This window comes from Peromyscus leucopus, chromosome 13 (genome assembly GCF_004664715.2).
Source record: "Peromyscus leucopus breed LL Stock chromosome 13, UCI_PerLeu_2.1, whole genome shotgun sequence".
In the NCBI taxonomy this organism is placed as follows: domain Eukaryota; kingdom Metazoa; phylum Chordata; class Mammalia; order Rodentia; family Cricetidae; genus Peromyscus; species Peromyscus leucopus.
The window spans coordinates 30,458,024-30,475,619 of NC_051074.1; the positions used below are offsets into that span (position 1 = coordinate 30,458,024).

General features: G+C 42.9%; 2 protein-coding genes across 2 annotated transcripts in view; one reads left to right on the forward strand and one right to left on the reverse strand.

Annotated features, from left to right (window-relative positions):
• Positions 1–2,162, reverse strand: part of Col4a3 (collagen type IV alpha 3 chain) — a 132,039-nt gene extending 129,877 nt beyond the window's left edge. The window contains exon 1 of the mRNA XM_028874137.2: positions 1,687–2,162. Coding sequence (XP_028729970.1) covers positions 1,687–1,773 — 87 coding nt within the window. The 5' untranslated portion in view covers positions 1,774–2,162. The remainder of the gene's footprint in view (positions 1–1,686) is intronic.
• Positions 2,163–2,256: 94 nt separating this feature from the next.
• The window catches only part of Col4a4 (collagen type IV alpha 4 chain), a 120,575-nt gene continuing 105,235 nt past the window's right edge, over positions 2,257–17,596 (forward strand). Inside the window, exons 1-3 of the mRNA XM_028874138.2 lie at positions 2,257–2,498; positions 14,638–14,705; positions 16,817–16,984. Of these exons, the coding sequence (XP_028729971.1) occupies positions 16,938–16,984 (47 nt within the window). The 5' untranslated portion in view covers positions 2,257–2,498; positions 14,638–14,705; positions 16,817–16,937. The remainder of the gene's footprint in view (positions 2,499–14,637; positions 14,706–16,816; positions 16,985–17,596) is intronic.

Sequence of the window (17,596 nt, forward strand, 5' to 3'; positions counted from 1 at the left end):
AACAAAAGATGAAAAGATAAAAAGATAGTGGTCTTAACCACAGGTGCAGACAGATCTATAGGCTGCAAAAGGACAGATTTAGCCTGTAAAAAAAAAAAAAAACAAAACAAAAAAAAACACCACAACTATGTATTGCTGTGGGTCTGTAGCTGTGTATATAAGCACACAAATATTGGAAAGAAACACCACAATAATGGCGAGTCTGGGTATTTGTTGGAAAACAGAAATCTAGAAGGATGAGGTCCAGAGGAGGGTTAGCTTAGCCATGATGCCTGTAATGTAATGTACTTAAAATGTAAGTGGGATGGGAACAACTGGAGTGTATGCAACCATAGACCCTTAACATGTTCTCAGGTAGCACATAAGTAGCTCTGTGACCATTATCTCCAATCATACATAGTCTCAGTCATGTAAGACTAACACCTGCTCATCATTGGAAACAAAGCTTACTGTACCCAAATTGACTTTTAAATATAAAAATGACACTAAGCATCTGAAAAATTAAATTTCCGTTTCACAAATCAAAATCAAGCCAAAACAATTCTCATAGTTTTGAGGAGATTTCATCTTTAGCAGTAAAGATCTTGTCATACAGGCCCTTCACTTGTTCAGTTAGTGCTATCCCAAGGTATTTTATGTTATTTGTGGCTATTATAAAGGGTGATGTTTCTCTGATTTCTTTCTCAGCCCTTTTATCATTTGTGTATAGGAGGGCTACTGATTGTTTTTGAGTTAATTTTGTATCCTGCCACATTACTGAAGGAATTTATTAGCTGTAGGAGTTCCCTGGTAGAGTTTTTGGGGACACTTATGTACACTATCATATTGTCTGCCAATAGTGAATGTTTGACTTCTTCCTTTCTAATTTCTATCCTTTGATCTCCTTTGGATTATGGAGTAGATATTCAAATGAGTGTGAACGAGGTCACCCAAATTCCAAATAGAAATCAAATCAATGTGGCATTGCTTAATTCTTCCTAATGTATGAATTACATTAGTTTTGATTTTTTTTCCAGTGATGCCTTTTGTGTCCAGAGAGTGTGCCAAAGGAACACAGAGCCCCAGAGAAGTCAGAGTCAAGGTGAGATCTGGTTTAGGAAGGAACAGAGAGGGCTGAGACTCCCAGGAGGTTTCTCCTCCCAGGCTTGGGAACTTCTAGCCAACCAAGACACCTGTTCCTTCACCAGTGTGACATCACACACTATCCATTATCACCTATCTGTCTATCCACCCATCATCTATTATCTAACTCTTCTGCTTGTCCACCCATCAATCATTGATTTACCTATCATCTCTGCTCTTCTATTTATCATCTTCTGCTGATCTTATCTTATATAATTTATACTTAGTATCTATCCGTTAACCTTAGATCCATCCCTATCATACATCTATCTATGACTATTTATTGGTATCCATTTACTAATCTCTGCAAGCTGTTCTCCTCCATCTGGGACTCCTGGGATCCGGGACAGCTGCCTGGCCCCTCACTTCTACCAGCATTATACATTCCACCTGTTCCCCGGGGCTGCCGCTCTTTCCGTGTGTGCTGCTGGACTCAGGAGGAACCCGCTGCTGAGCAACCCTCCAGTTAGTGACCCGACAGAGCCCTAGTGGGTGGGACTGGCTTGTCCCTCCCTGGGATAGGGACAAGCAAAAGTGGGGTCCCATAGCCCTTCAGGCACTCACCTTGCTAACCACAGGTGGTGTGGCCAGGAGCAGTAGCAGGATAGGCAGCAGGAGCGCCTGCAACCTTGGAGCAGTCTCTGCGTGCATGATGGGCGTTGGTCCTGAGTCCTAGTGTGTCCAGGGATCCACCGGACCCACGGGCTTTCAGGCCTCCGTGTCCCCTGAGGGACACAGATTGGGGAGGCCCTGCCGTGAAGCTCGCCTTGCTTGCTGGCCCACTGGGGCGAGTTTTGTAGGGCTCGACCCACCGCGGTCTGTTTGTCCTCACCCAAGCTTTTGATTGTGACTCTAAGGGAGGGAAGAAGTGGCCGAGGTCCCGCCCTCGTCCCCCCTCCCAGCTCGCCAGGCACTGTCCCTTCAACCGGGCATCGTGCCCAGGAAGTGAGAAAGGGTTGGGCGCCCACAGAGCAGGCAGGTGGGCGCCGATCCAGAGTCAGGGTGAAAGAGGTGATGTCCCTAAGATCCTGGGACTCTGGTGCCTAGCGGGTGCGGGTCAGCGTGGGGAATTTAGGGGTGTGCTGTAGGGAGGTGGCTGCACAGGGTGGAGGGAGTGGCCAGCAGCCCTGCCCAGATTAAGCTGCAGGCGCGCGGGAGTCTGTGACTCTGGAGGCCAGGTTTGCTGGCAGCTCCCGCGGCTGGGCTGCACATCTGCTGTCGGCCTGCAACTCTCAGCGAGTGCACAGACTTGACGCTGAACAGGCAGTGAAGAGGAACAACGGTCACGGGTGAATTCCCTCCAGCCACACCTGCGAGGCGCGTGTCAAGTCTCCCTGCTAGCCTGCAGTTCCTTCTCTACCGGGTTGTTCGCCCAGGTAAGCCACCCACAGGCAGGCACTGCCCCAGCACCGGGGCACCTGCCTGGGACCAGTAGCACTGTGGCATCTAAGGGGTGGTGGCTGGGGAAGTTGTGGCCTTGGGGTCAGCAGAGGAGAGCTTGCCTGGCTCCCAGGCTTCTCTGCCAGGGCTTGAACCGGGCGCTGTGTGTTTTGATTAATTTGGAGGCTCGAGTTACTGTCCTGGCAGTCCTGGCATTCCAAAATGCCAAGAGCAAGAGGCAGCTGAGGGGAAAGAGAAAGCGCATCCTATTCTGAGTTGAACTGCCTTTCAGGCTAAACCTTATCTGCGGAAACGAGGCAGAAAATGAGAGCCAGCTCTGGTCCAGGGTGTCCCCGCCTGGGAGGGCTCCGATGCAAATGCCACCTCAGGCTAGGTAGGACGGGCACCCTGTTGGAGCAGGGCTCCGATGCTTTCTCATGCCGGAGACTACACTGAATGGAGTGAATCATGTAAACTGCATGGGCTACAGTAAAATCAGACGTTTTATTTGGATACAGTCGTCACAGTGCTAAAGGAGAGTTGTACCAACAGACAGGTAGTATTCATATTGGATTAGGTATTGGTAGCTCTGTAGCACTCCCATTAAACAACCTTAACATTATCACAGTGGTAACTGAGAACAGGGTCTTGTGATAACCATCTAAATGTCGGGAGCCTATCTGTGAGTGCACACTCGGCTGCCGGCACGTCGGTGGCCTGTTCGCTGGCGCTCATCACTGAAGGAAAAGACCCAGCTTCCATGAAGGACCAGTGGCCATTTGAATGCCACCATTTTCTTACCCAAGTTCACTGGCCACCTGAATTCCATTTCCCCTCCCCCTCAAATTGTAAATTGAAAGGGGGGAATCTTCCATGATGGACAACCATGGCTGCATATTAGAATCTCCCGAGGAACACCTGAAAGTCCCAATACCTAGTGAATTCCAAATCAATTCGATCAGACTCTCTACAGGACAAACTTATTGGTGCATGGCAGAGCCTCTTGCAAACATGCTTTGTAGTCACTATTAATTAATTAATTAATTAATTAATTAATTTATTTATTCTTCTCTCTTGGACATTACATCCCGATCACAGTCATTTTGGCTAACTGTGCGGAATTAGGATCTTTTCAGTAGAATAATAAGGCATACATTAAAGTCTTTATTAAGACTTGGGGACATTGTGGAGTTTGTGCCCAGATCATAAATGTAATTGGCCTCATAGTGGCTTTAGGAAAGTTCTTGAGGGAACTTCTGCTGTCTTTGTGAGGAGGATGGCAGGGACTCTGCTGATGCAATGACAGTGCCCAGGAGTCCTGAGAGGCATATGATTATCTTTTATAAGTTGATATTGCTTCCTGAAAACAAATCAAAATCTCAGTCCTGATATCAAATGCAGGATTATTTGAAGTATTACAGGATGTTTGAATTTTAAATGGCTTTTTCTGAGACCCTGTAGTTTTTTTATCTCCTTTCTCTCTGTGTGGGATGTACTTGTGTATGCACACTCTCATGTGAGTGAGCAAGAGCCACAGAATGTGTGTGAGGACAACCTCGAGTGTGGGTTTTCACCTTCTCCCTTGCTTGGGACAGGGCCTCTAATTCTTGCGGCCTGTGTGCTTCCAGGGTTACTTCCGCTATATCTCCCGTGTCTCACTTCAGAAGTGCTAGGATTACAGATATACACACCTGACTCCTCATGCACCCTGGGGATCCAAACTCAGGCCTTTACATTTCCACAGCAGGTGCTTTACTCACTGAACCCAGATCCCTGGAGTTTTGATGGAAGAACAAACAGAGCTGTATCAGCATTGGAGGGTAAAACAGTCACCTGGATGATATTTCTGATGCAGCAGCAGAAAGGAATGGGACATGATACAGGAAGGAGGAGGCAGACGCTCATGAGCCTGGCATCTGGTCTACCCCCTGGATTCTGAGTCCTTTTGTTCTTACTAGTGTGGATTAACTTCTCCAGGGTGAACTCTTACCCTCTCTAACATTGGATTAACCATGGTGCCAGTCTCGGGGAGTTGTAGGAATCTGATAATCCATCAGAAGTCTCTTGTATAAGATATTCACGTAACCCACCATGTTACATTCTCACTGGAGTTGCATAAAGGAATGCAGATGGGCACGAGAAATGGTGGCATGATGCAGCGATGCTCTTCTGAGTTCAATACGAATGAACAAGACTCAACTGAAGCCCCGTATTGACTCCAGGTCAGTGCACTTTCAAGACACCTCGAACCCTGCCTTGGCCTTCGCAAGACTAGCAGCTTTGGCACAGCCAGGAGCTGTTAGAAACTGAAATCTCAGCAGCTACCCAGACTCAGCCAATGAGAACGTAGTTGTCCAAGATCCAAGATCTCTAGCTGATTCACTTGCAAGTGAAACAGGGAGAAGTGGCTTGTTTGAAAGCCAGGTTGAAGCACACATTCCTCACCTCTCCACTACACACTCTCTCTTCTACGTTGTTGCCTATGCTCACCTATGGTGTAATTAACCAGAACTCATCCAGAGCTCATGCATTAAAAAAAATTAAAATCAAGAGAGCTAGTGTTTCATAGTTTACTTCTTAAATGTAAAAAGCCAAAGGAAAGAAAATGGTTCTTTTTGTATACTTTTTAAAAAAATACTTGTTGCTAGGTAGAGATTTTGAATACAACTGTCAATGCCTTTGACAAGTTTTATAAAATTATTTAATCTGCCTTTATCAAGGCTTCTCTGTTTTATTTAAAAAAAATTTTTTTTGAGACAAGGTCTCTCTGTGTAGCCTTGGCTGTCCTGGAACTCACTCTGTGGACCAGGCTAGCCTTGAACTCTGCCTGCCTCTGCTTCCTGAGTGTTGGGATTATTATCTGCCTGGCTTTATTTTTAAATTTTTTTTTTAAAGATTTATCTGTTTGAGTATTTTGCCTGTGAGTGTGTGTGTGTGTGTGTGTGTGTGTGTGTGTGTGTGCCCATGCGTGCGCGCGTGCGCGCATGTCTCTGTATTCTGAGGCCAGAAGAAGATGTCAGGTGTCCTGCTTCCTCATGTTCAACCTTGCTCCCCCAAGACAGGGTCTCTCACTGAACCTGGAGCCAGGCTGGAAGCCAGCAAGGCCCAGCACTACTCATGTGCTTGGCGACTGTGGAGGCCAGAAGAGGGTGCTAGATCCCTTGCATCTGGTGTTACAGGCAGCTATAAGATGTCATGTGGGTGCTGGAAGCCAAAGCCCAGTCCTCTTACAAGAGCAGTCAGTGTTTTTAACTCCTGAGACATCTCTCCAGCCCCATTTCTCTGGTGTTCTCCCTCCCTCCTTTTCTCCCTCCCTCCCTCCTTTTCTCCCTACCTCCCTCCTGCTCTTGTCCCTCTCTTCTTTTCCTTTTTCTTCCTTCCTTCCCCCTCCCTTCTATTCTTTCTCTTTCTTGCTTTGACATTCTTGCCTGTGACTCAAGCTGGCTTTTAAACTCATTATCCTACTGCCCATGACTCCCTAGTGCTGGGCTTACAGATGCTTGTCACTTGGGGATGAGTCTGTCCCTGTCCCTGTGGTGTGTGTGTGTGTGTGTGTGTGTGTGTATGTGTGTGTGTGTGTGTATTGTATGCACACAGATATGTGCAGGTACACATGTTTGTATTCTGAGGCCAAAGGAAGATGTCAGAAGTCTTGCTCTATCATGTTCAGCCTTATTCCCTTGAGACAGGGTCTCCCACTGAACCGGGAGCTAGGTTGGAGGCCCGCAAGCCCTAGCAATTCTGTTTCTGATCTCAACAGTAATAAGGCTGCAGGTGTATACGCCCAACCTGGCTTTTACTTGGGCATTAGGGATTTGAACTCAGGTTCTCATTCTTGTGAGCAAGTTTTTTTTTTTTTAACTTATTAAACAATATCTCTTGCCCTGGTTTTAAAATACATGTGTCTGCTTCACCAGTTTTTAGTGTAAGGCCCATTAAGGAGGAGGCCTTTTGGGGGTTCTGTCCTCTCCCCTTTGTGAATAGATGATTAAATGTGAATAGCTTTTCAAGCTCACGTAACATTCACCCTCAGGTCTACTTCTTCCAAAGTCCATAAGTTTCTCTGGCCTCTGCTGCACATATAAGCACATGAGTCTGCTTTCAATGAGATACATAGAATTAGGTTGTTCCTGGCTCCTTCTTTAATTTCTCCAACACCCCTCTTGGTCATTTCTTTTTTCTGAGAACTTTCTCTTATCATCTGTTAGACCCTCGGGCGGTTTTAGAACCCCAGAGTCACAGCCAGCTTGGACCAGTTCTTGCCCCTGCCTTCTCTGCTGCTGTTTTAAGGTCACAGTTTCTGCCCTGGTACCCACTTCTATTGTCCAGAGACTAAGGCTGCCTTCCGGCTGCTTTCTTCTCTTGTAAGTTCTTTGAAATCCACCTTTGATGCTATTATCAGGGTTGCCATTTAAAACTGCACACGGGGCCAGGAGATGGCTCAGCTGCTTAAAACACTTGCCATGTAAACATGAGGATTGGGGTTAGGGTCCCTGGAACCCACACAAAAGCCAGTGAATGTAGCAGTCCACCTGTACTCCCAGCACGTGGGGAGTGGAGATACAGAATCCCTGGCTAGCCGGCTAGCTACAACTTCACGAAAATGGTGAGCTCTGGTTCAGCAAGAGATCCTGCTCCCATAAATAGGGTAGAGACCCAATATCAACCTTGGGCCTGCAAATGCTCCTCCACACACACATGCATATACATGCATACACATGCACACTGACACATGTACCCCATGCATGTAAAATGATTATAAAATAGAATAGCCACAGAATGGACAAACAGTAATGTATAGTTACTTAAGTAAATCAGTTATTTTTTTCTCCATCCTGTGTAGCATGAGTTAGTGTAAACAAGAGCCAGGTAGATACTTGAGTTAATAATCATAGATATTTATGTATCATATAAAATATATGCTGATGAGACCAGAAACAAATACTTCATCAGTGTCAACCAAACTGATAGAAAGTTACCTCATATTTTAATGATTTATTTTACTTAATAATTTTAATATAATTAAACAAATAATTTTTCATTCTTGTTATGTATATAAATTAAATTTAATATTTTGCTCTTATATTGTTTATTTTTATTGTAACTATGTACTATAGACTTCTTCCTAGCTTTATTTTCTGAGTTATTTTCTAAGTCCTTTATTTCCAAAGTTCATAATAGAAGAGCAAGCTTACTTTAATTATAATTACAGAATTCTATTCTAATGATATTTTCAGCTGCTAGTTATCTTGGATATATATATATATATATATATATATATATATATATATATATATATATGACCTTGTGCTTATATAGATCATACCCTGACTCTGCTCAGTGATGATCATTGTGTGTGGTCTATACTGAACATGTTGCTAAGATGTACAGTAAACTTTGGGAAGTCCATGACTCTGAATTCCAGGGTTTTATTTTTTATTTTTATTTGTTTACATTTATTTGTTGGGGACAGACTGTGCCAAAGTACCTGTGTGGAGGTCAGAGAACAAGTAGCCAAGGGTTCTCTTTTTCCACCATGTGGGTTCCAGAGATTAAGCTCAGGTCATCAGGCTTAGTGGCAAAGCTCATTTACCTAGTAAGATGTCGCCATCCCTGAAACCCAGGTTTGAGTTCTCCCCTTGACTCTCTTGTTATATTCCTGAGTGGCAGAGTCATTCAGTGTGGAGTGTTGTTCCAGGCCTTGTCCTTAGGGAAGAGGCATGGTATGGAGATTTCAGGCCCCTGGGATCAACTCCTACAGGAAGCCAGGATGACTTAGAGGCTGAGCAGAAGACAGGGTGTAGCCATGGGGAAAGGACATGATGGAGTTCTTAGGAAAGAAAAGACTCTTCCCCAAGAAAAAGCTTTCCTATTGTCTCACGGATGTCATTGTACCCCAGTACCCCATCTCAGCATTTCTGCCTACCCTTAGAGTGCCTTTGGACACTTTTTATTAAATCTTTCTTTTTGTTTAAACTCTTAAACATTGCCCTCCTCTCTGCCCTGTTTAAAGAGTACCCCTTTGACCTCTAAAACATTCAGATTTCTAGACTTGAATTCCAAATGCAAAGACCTCTACAGGAGAACTCTGACTTTCTGAGAACCACCGGGAACAGACTGTCTTTGTGGCACTACGCCACTCCATTTATAATTGGTTTTCTGTGTTCCAGAACTCTTTCTTTCCAGAGACCAACTTCCCGAAACTCACTCACAAATTTTTATCAAAGGTATGAAGTCTTCAAAAAGGCCATGGCCTCAAACTTACTGTATATTCAGCGTCTGTCATCCTGAGAATTACTATTTATTATACTTGGAAGGATGAGAGTCATGTGGTAGAGAAACGGAAGAGTGAAGAAGGAAAGGTGGACAGGGAAGAAGAAAGAGGAAGAGGAGGGGGAGAAAGTAACAGGAGAAGATGGGGTAGGGAGGAGAGGTCCCCTGCCTCTTACCAAGTCTTTTCTTTGTATTTTCAGGGTGAGTTTGAGTAACCTCCATAATCCTACCTAGAACTGCCGTACACTTCCTTCTTCCACACTGACTGAAGTCACCCTTCTGCATAATAGCCATTCTTGATGTTTGAAAGGATTTTTAAGCTCTACCCACAGCACAAGCCCGTAGACCTAACTCTGAAGGAGGCAGAGACAGGAGCATCACATGATCTTAGGAGTTTGAGATCAGCCCTGGGCATCATAGCAATATCTCTCATCTCAAAGCAACTAACTAACTAACTAACTAACTAACTAACTAACTAACTAACTAACAATATCTCATCCCATCTCATCTCTAACTAACTAGCTAGCTACCCTCGTCCCCACCTAAAAGCTACTGTAACCCTTCCCTTTTAAATCTAATAATCTCTTATTCTGGGCTAGCCTCACTTTCTATATCTATAACCTCCAACATGTTGTGAAGGTTTTTTTTTCCCTCATTTTTATTACTAATTAGGAAGAAAAGAAGGGAGTAAGAGAGGAAAGGAGGAAGGGAGGTGGGGGGACTGTTATTGAGCCAGGCACTGCCCAGGGCACTGATTCAGACTCATTTTGGCCTCTCAGGTATTAATTTTCTGTACTGAGAAATCTTGAGCTCAGAGGAATTATGGACTTGCATGGGACTACACTCACTGAACATATGTTTTAATTACTTAATGACTTGACTGTGTGATAATAATGAATATCTGAACCCAACCTTCCTAACTCTCATCCCCTAACTATTTGGATGCAAGGTCAACATGCAGAGAAGTAGACTCTCTGTACATAGGAACCACAGAGGCTTCCTACTTGGGAAGTCAACTTTCCACCGCTCTTGGGGATGACCTTGCCCAAGGAATCAGCTGATGTTATTGCCAGAAACTCATTCCAAAGGCAGATCTCAAAAGTCTGAAAGGTCCAGAGAGCTGAGATAAGTGTTCTTCCATGGCCAGGGAGAAAACTAATAGATGCAGGGAAAGCTGGAGTTTAGAATTTTCAGCAACACATTTGAGAGCATCATGAGCTAAGGATGACACTCTGAGGTGGAAAGTAAGGGGCCAGTCTGATTTTGAAAATTAGCTGTACATTTTTATAATATGTACCAACCATGTTGTTCCTAGATGTGGCATTATTATGGTTACTGTCACATTTTCTGTTGGTATTGGGAGGAGACCTCGAAAAAGAAGAGATAATAGAAGCCCACATTGCCAGAATAGTGGGTGAGCAGAGACAGGGTGCACTTGACTCTGGCTTAACAACCCTAATTCCCGTGTCATTTAAGGACTGCAGCATTCATACACTGCAACCACATCTACAGGGTAGGAGAGGTGGGGTGGGCTGGCTCTCGGCCAGGGGCATTCTGTTCCAGCTGGAATTTAGAGTAGTTCTCAGGAATCTACTTGAGGGGTTGTCAAGTTCTTCCCTTTCAGAGAACACGAAGCTGCAGCCACATTCCGAGGGTCTTCGGACCACACAGACTCATGACCCACATGAAAAATCTTGTGTGGAATGAGGTCAAATGTTTTTGCTAAAGAACTCAAATAAACCATGTTGTGGGTTTTTTTTTTTCCTTTTGAGGGGGCGTGTTTTGGAGTAGAATCAGCTTAAATAAATGAAATCAGTGGTACCGGATGGTGCTTGTTATGTTAAGTAAAATAAACCAGACAGGGAGACTCATGCCAAGCTCTATCTCATTCATATATGGGACCTGAAAACAGTGGGTTTCATTGGAGTTGAGGGCAGAAGGTGGGGAGCTGGGAAATTTGAGAGAGAGAGAGAATGGGAAGGGAAGAGACTGGTCAGCAGGTGGTGGGTCCTATTCGAGAGGAGTAAGAAGTTCTGGGTGACAGTCTAATAACCATACCTGTATATGTAGAGACACCCCAACAATATATTTTGTACATCTTTAACATAAAGAAATGATAAATGAGAAAACCTTTGAGGAGATAAGAGTTTTCCTTGGTTTAACATTACATGATGCACATGTGTGCTAACACATGGTTCTTCATTAACACATACTACTTCCATGTTTTCAAATGTATTAGTGGAAATAAATTCTAATTTTGAAAAAGCATTACATTACATTACATTTATTTATTTATTTATTTATTTATTTATTATGTGCTTATTTATTTATGTGCTTATTTATTTATGTGCTTATTTATTTATTTATTTATTTATTTATTTATTTATTTATTATGTGTGTATGTGTGTGTGTATGTAGGGGATCTATTTGTATGCCTGTGGAGATTAGGAGACAGTTTGGAGGAGTCAGTTCTCTGACCACATTGGTTCTCACATTAAACTCAAGCCATTAGGCTTGGCAACAGATTCTATTATCCACTGGACCATATCGCCAATCCTAAATTAAAAAAAAAAAAATGAAAGTAGGAACAAGTAATTAGCCTGTATATTGGGAAATGGTTAACTCTAGCTGTCTATCTATCTATTATCTATCTATCTATCTATCTATCTATCTATCTATCTATCTATCATTTATCTACCTACTTACCTATAATCTATTTATCTACCTACCTATGCATTATCTATTTATCTATTGTCTACTTATTATCTATCATTTATTTACCTCCTATCTATAGTCTATTTAATCTACCTATGTATGTATGTATGTATGTATGTATCTATCTATCTATCTATCTATCTACCTATTTTGATACAGGGTTTCCTGTACCACAGGCTGGCTTTGAAATCACCATGTAATCAGAATGGACCTTGCTCTTTTGGTTCTCCTGTTTCCATGTCCCATGTTCTGGGATTCTGGGAATGCACTACCACATCCTATTTATGCAGTGCTGGGGTTTGAACTCAGAGCTTCATGCATGTTGGGCAAACACTCTGCCAACTGAACTACGTTCCCAGCCCTGATCAGCTTAACACTTAACTGAGAAGGTGTAGGCCATTAAAAGAAGTTCTCCAGAGGACTGGGGTAAATAAGGCTTCCCCTACACATAACTGAAAGTGGTTTCCTAATGTCTGAAAGCCTTTCCTAAATTGTTGGGCGGTGGTGGTGGTGGTGGAGGCGGCGGCGGCGGCGGCGGCGGCGGCGGCGGCGGCGCACGCCTTTAATCCCAGCACTTGGGAGGCAGAGCCAGGTGGATCTCTGTGAGTTTGAGGCCAGCCTGGTCTACAAAGCGAGTTCCAGGACAGGTGCAAAACTATACAGAGAAACCCTGTCTCAAAAAAACCAATAAATAAATAAATAAATAAATAAATAAATAAATAAATAAATAAAATAATTTATGTGTATGAGTGTTTTGCCTGAACGTATGTCTGTTCACCACTTACATGCAGTGCCTACAGAGGCCTAAAGGGGACATCATATCTCCAGGAACTAGAGTTATAGCTGGTTGTATGTCACTGTGTGGTTCTGAGAGTCCTCTGGAAGAGCAGCCAGTGTTCTTAACCACAGAGCCACCTCTTCAGCAACGCTCCACCCCCTTCTTTTAAATAAAAGCTCAAGCGTTGAAAATTCTAGTTTGGAAAAACAAAAATACACAAAATAGTTGTTCACACAATCAGAATGGTTTAATCACCAGAAAGAACTTTCTGAATGTTGTATCTGGTGGAAAGTACATATACTCATTGAATAAGTGAGAAATTATTTCACAGAATGAACAAGGCCAGGACATGTGACTAGACTTAGAAAAGACATAAACTTCTATATTCTTTTTGTGAGTAGAAAAGTCCAAGCCTTAGCCCCTTGTTCATCTGGTTCCCAACGTTGGCTACTTGCCCACATTGATGAGAGCACAGCAGGGTATGTTCCAACCCAAGATCTTGTTGCAGAGAAAACAAATTTCCCATGGTGCAATTCGGGGAAATCTGGAAGATCTTGGATCTTGTTCCCAAGACTGGAGCATTTGGAAAACATTGAGCAGAGACTCATAAAGCATCCCAGGGGAACCGGAGACTAAGGGTTTCTGTTTAAAAACAAATGGAGTTAATAATCACAAGGAGTTAGAGGAAGATAACACGGTGGCATTGGTTGGCCACGCATGCTAGAAAGGACTTCTGTTTGTATTCTGGTGGGAAAAGCCTGGAGATCTAACAGGGGTCTGCAGTGAGCAGATGCTTGGCAAAGGACTCAAGTGCTGATATGTAGTCTCTCTCGTGGAGGGCAAACGAGCTTCCTGTGAGAGGGTAACAGCCTTAGAACCTTCAGGATGGAGACAGCCTTCCATCCACCTTGTCTGCACAGGCCCCTTCCCTTGGACACAGGAAACCTACAATAAAACTCCAGGAAGGGGTGGGGCAGCTCCTGTCCTCTCAGCAGGTCGTTGACTCTTGTTGCATTTTCCTCTCTGACAACAGCTTTTCATGACTACTTAGCATAGTTAGGTTCCTCTGAATTCAAGCTCACTCTTCACCTGGACTGTGCCCTGGGCCATCTCTTGATGCATCTTTCTCCCTCCACGTCTTTTTTTCTCAGTGTGCGTATTTCTGCTCTCCCACAGAGTCTCTCTTTCTACTAGTCCCTAGCCAAGAGTCCGAGTTCTCTGTCACAGAGGCATGTTTTGAGTTGGATTGCCTTGAGTCCTGGGTTTATTGTGATCCTTCCTGTAGGGCTGAGGAGGAGGAATCAGAAAACAGAAAACATGGCTGTGCCCTCATGTGGCTGGGCTGAAGTTGGGACTCCGATGCCACTATGGAGAACGTGCCTTTTGTCACTAACAGTCAACAGTAGCAAGGCAGTTCCATTAAAAGACACATAACTTCTGCAGAAACTCACTGTGTAGAAGATCATCTAATGTTGTTTGCATATACCCTAGTGTCATAGCATTTCAGGCTGCTTGAGTTATGGTCTTTGTAGCAGCGATAAACTCAGAAACATAGTGTCTCACTTGTTTCATATAATGTCAGCCATTAATGTAGGATGCTCAGTTAGAGAGCAGCTGTTGTGAGAGATAGGGTAATTTTTTTGGACGCTGGACCAAAGCAAACCCTTCAATGTTCTTACTACTGGCTACCGCAAAAGAGAAAGTCCTCATAGATTGCATATAACACATGTTATATGTACTATATAATATATCATTGCCACGAAGACAGAACATCTTCGTGTGGCTGGTCTGTGGGCTGCACAGGTGCACATATAAGTGTGCACCCATCCACCATCTGCTCCCGGTAGAAAGACCGTTTCTTCCCTTTGGCAGCTCACTGAGAACGGGTCTTCACACGGAAGCACACGTATCCCAGGGAAGCAAAAACTGCTTCAGACTTAATATAACCCATTTTGTAGAGACTAAAAAGAATCCATGTCCAGATTCTCAGCTGTGGTTCATGTTCTTCTATGAAGTTCTTCTGTCTTTGATCAAGATTCTCACCTCTCTTTTCACAATTTTCCTTCTTATACTTTTCAAGAGAAGAGCCTACTCTCTGGGCTAGTTAGTTTTAACCTTCTACTTGACACAACCTAAAAATCACCCAATATGAGGAAGGGATTCATTTGAGGAATGGTTTAGATCAGGTTGGCCTGTACACATGTCTGTGGGGGATTACCTTGATGGTTAATTGATGTAGGGGGACCCAGCCCACTGGAGGCTGCACCATTCCCTAGGTGGGGAATCTTTAATTGTATAAGACAGGAAGAAGCTTATTGAGAGCAGTCAGGAAGCATGAGTCCATTCATTCTCTTTGCTCTTGACTGCAGATGTGGTGTGACCGGTTGTTGTCCTGCCTCTGTGACTTCTTTGTGGTGATGAGCCATAACCTGGAATTGTAAGTGTAATAAACCCTTCTCCCTTACGGTTGTTTTGTCAAGGTATTTTATCACAACAACAGAAATGAAAGTGGGTACTCCCATCCCTCAGCCATCCCAGACGTCCCTAGGGCTCACAGGCCAGCCAATCAAATCTGCTTGGGGAACTCCAGGCTAACGCTAGACTCTTTCTCAAGGAACAAGGTCAACAGCACCTGAGGAACCACACCTGAGAGTTTGACCTATGGCTTTCACACACACACACACACACACACACACACACACACACACACATGTGCAGCTGCACACACAAACAGTAGAGTATATATGGGATGGATGCTATGTACATACAATTTCATAATAAAAACTGAGCATTATAAATTTCTATTAAAGAATATATGTGCAACATTTTTACCCATTGGTGGTGAAAATCAACTGTGGTGGTGTTATAATGTACTTACTGGATATTTTCAAAATGATGCTGGAACAGATTTATTTTGATTTCTCCAGAAATCATCCATCCAAGTGTATTGAGAAACTCCAGATGTTAGGAAAGTAGTCAAGCATCCTTCTTCTGAATTTTAATGGTGTTCCTCTGTAAAAACTTCTTTATAGCATGCCTAGCTGATTGTGGAGATTAACTGCACCAATTATTCTTTTGACTGTGTCCCTGAAAGCCAGAAGAGGGTATCAGATCCTATTACAGACAGTTGTGAGCCACCATGTGGTTGCTGGGAATTGAACTCAGAACCTCTGGAAGAGCAGTTAATGCTCTTAACCAGTGAGCCATCTCTCCAGCTCCTGTATCAATTATTATTATTATTATTATTTTTTTGATTTTTTGAGACAGGGTTTCTCTGTGTAGCTTTGCGCCTTTCCTGGAACTCGCTTTGGAGACCAGGCTGGCCTCGAACTCACAGAGATCCGCCTGCCTCTGCCTCCCGAGTGCTGGGATTAAAGGCGTGCGCCACCACTGCCCGGCAACTTTTAATTAAAATAAAAATATCCTCGACTTTCCATAGTTTTGGACAATTTTACATTTGTTTACAATACTGAATATAATTAAAGTGATTCAAAGAAATTTACATTTTCTTTCCAAAACGATTTTAACTCTTCTAAAGTGTATAACTGAGTAGTCCCAGATATGGTCATGAGGCATACCATGGCCACTCTCTAATTCCAGAACATCGTAACCCTGTACTCCCCAATTTTCCATTTGTACCTACCCCAACACTTGCTGATTTATTTTCTGTCTCTGTGGATTTGCCCACCATCTGTGCTTCTGACACTCACAATGATTTCAAGGTTTATCCATGTAGTAGCACATATCCATGTATAATTCCTTATTATGGCTAAATATTATTCCATTGCATGGTATAATATTTTATTTTTCCATTAAATCAATTAATGTATTTTTTCCAGTTTTGGTTATTACGAATATTCATGTACAAGTATACTGTGAAAATTTGCTTTTAGTTCTCACAAATCTTTTTCATTTTTCAAAAACATATTTATTACATATAGAGAATTTGAGAAAATTTCAATTGCTATTTTATTTATTTTTATCTGTTAAAGTTAGTTTACAAGGGGCTAAAGAGATCACTTGGTGGTTAAGAGCACTAGCTACTCTTTCAGAAGAACTGAGTTCAATTCCCAGAACCCACATGGTGGTGGATAACTGTTTGTAACTCCAGCTCCAGGGGTTCTGATGCCCTCTTCTGGCCTATTTGGACACTGCATGCACGTGGTGCATAGACATATGCAGACAAAACACCCATACACATAAAACAAAAAGAAAAGAAAACCCCTTTTTAAAGATAGCTTACAAAATCACAGGTTTCTTTATGGTATTTTCATGCATTCCTCATCCTCACCCCTCACCCCAACCTGTGCTTCCTTCCTATGTCACTGCTCTTCCCGACCCTACCCTCTTTCCCCTAATTTTACTTTAATTTTAATTTCTAAGAATGTTTATTCAGTATGACAAGCACTAAGAAAAGACAGTTATGTCAACAGTCATTGGGGTTGTTCAGAAAATGTTTCCATCACTGACAGAATAATGGAAGCCATTATTCTTAATTTTGTTGCATACCATTGTTATAAGAGTTATGTTTGTATGTCATACATGCAGGTTCTAACACAGGACATCGACTCCCAACTGTCTACAAGAGTCTTCTGGAAGAAAGGAGAAGACTGGAGGAGTATTTTGGGTGCAGAGGTCATCAGTGAGGATATCTGTGCTCAAGGTCTTCATGAAGTTCTCTTTCAGATGGACCAGGTCCTCAGTCACAGGCCCCTGGTGTGTGCATATCTTTATGGAATAAGTTCTGCTGTCATTTAGAATCCATCCTGACTTTTAAATACCAATGTCTTTCCCAAATTTACCCACATCATGACTGAATGCAAAGCCGTACTATACAATTAAAAGCTCTCAGTTCCTGCTATCTTATTTACTAGATTTGAATAGCAAAAGCATTAAATGTCCAGAACTTCACCATTCCTGTAACTAGTGGAGTGAGCTCAAAGCACTTTCCTGAATGCAATGTGCAGGTTAATGACCTCAAAGATGTCTACATCCTAATTTTTGTTAATATGTTATTTATACAAGAAGGGGAATTTATGGTTGCAAATGGAATTCAGGTAATCTTGAGATTGGAGAGGGGATCTTGGACTATCTGGGTAGATCCAGTGTCATCACAGGATTATTAGATGTGAGAGGAGGAGGGAGACCAGCATCAGTGAATAAGACTACAGAAGCAGAGGCCAGAAAGCTCTAATTTTGGAGATGGAAGGTGGAAGTTTCTGTCCCTCTAGCAACTCCCAAATACCCGGCAGCTACTTCCTAAATCACCACACAGAGGCTTATATTAATTATAAGTGCTCAGTCGGTAGTTCAGGCTTATTACTAAAG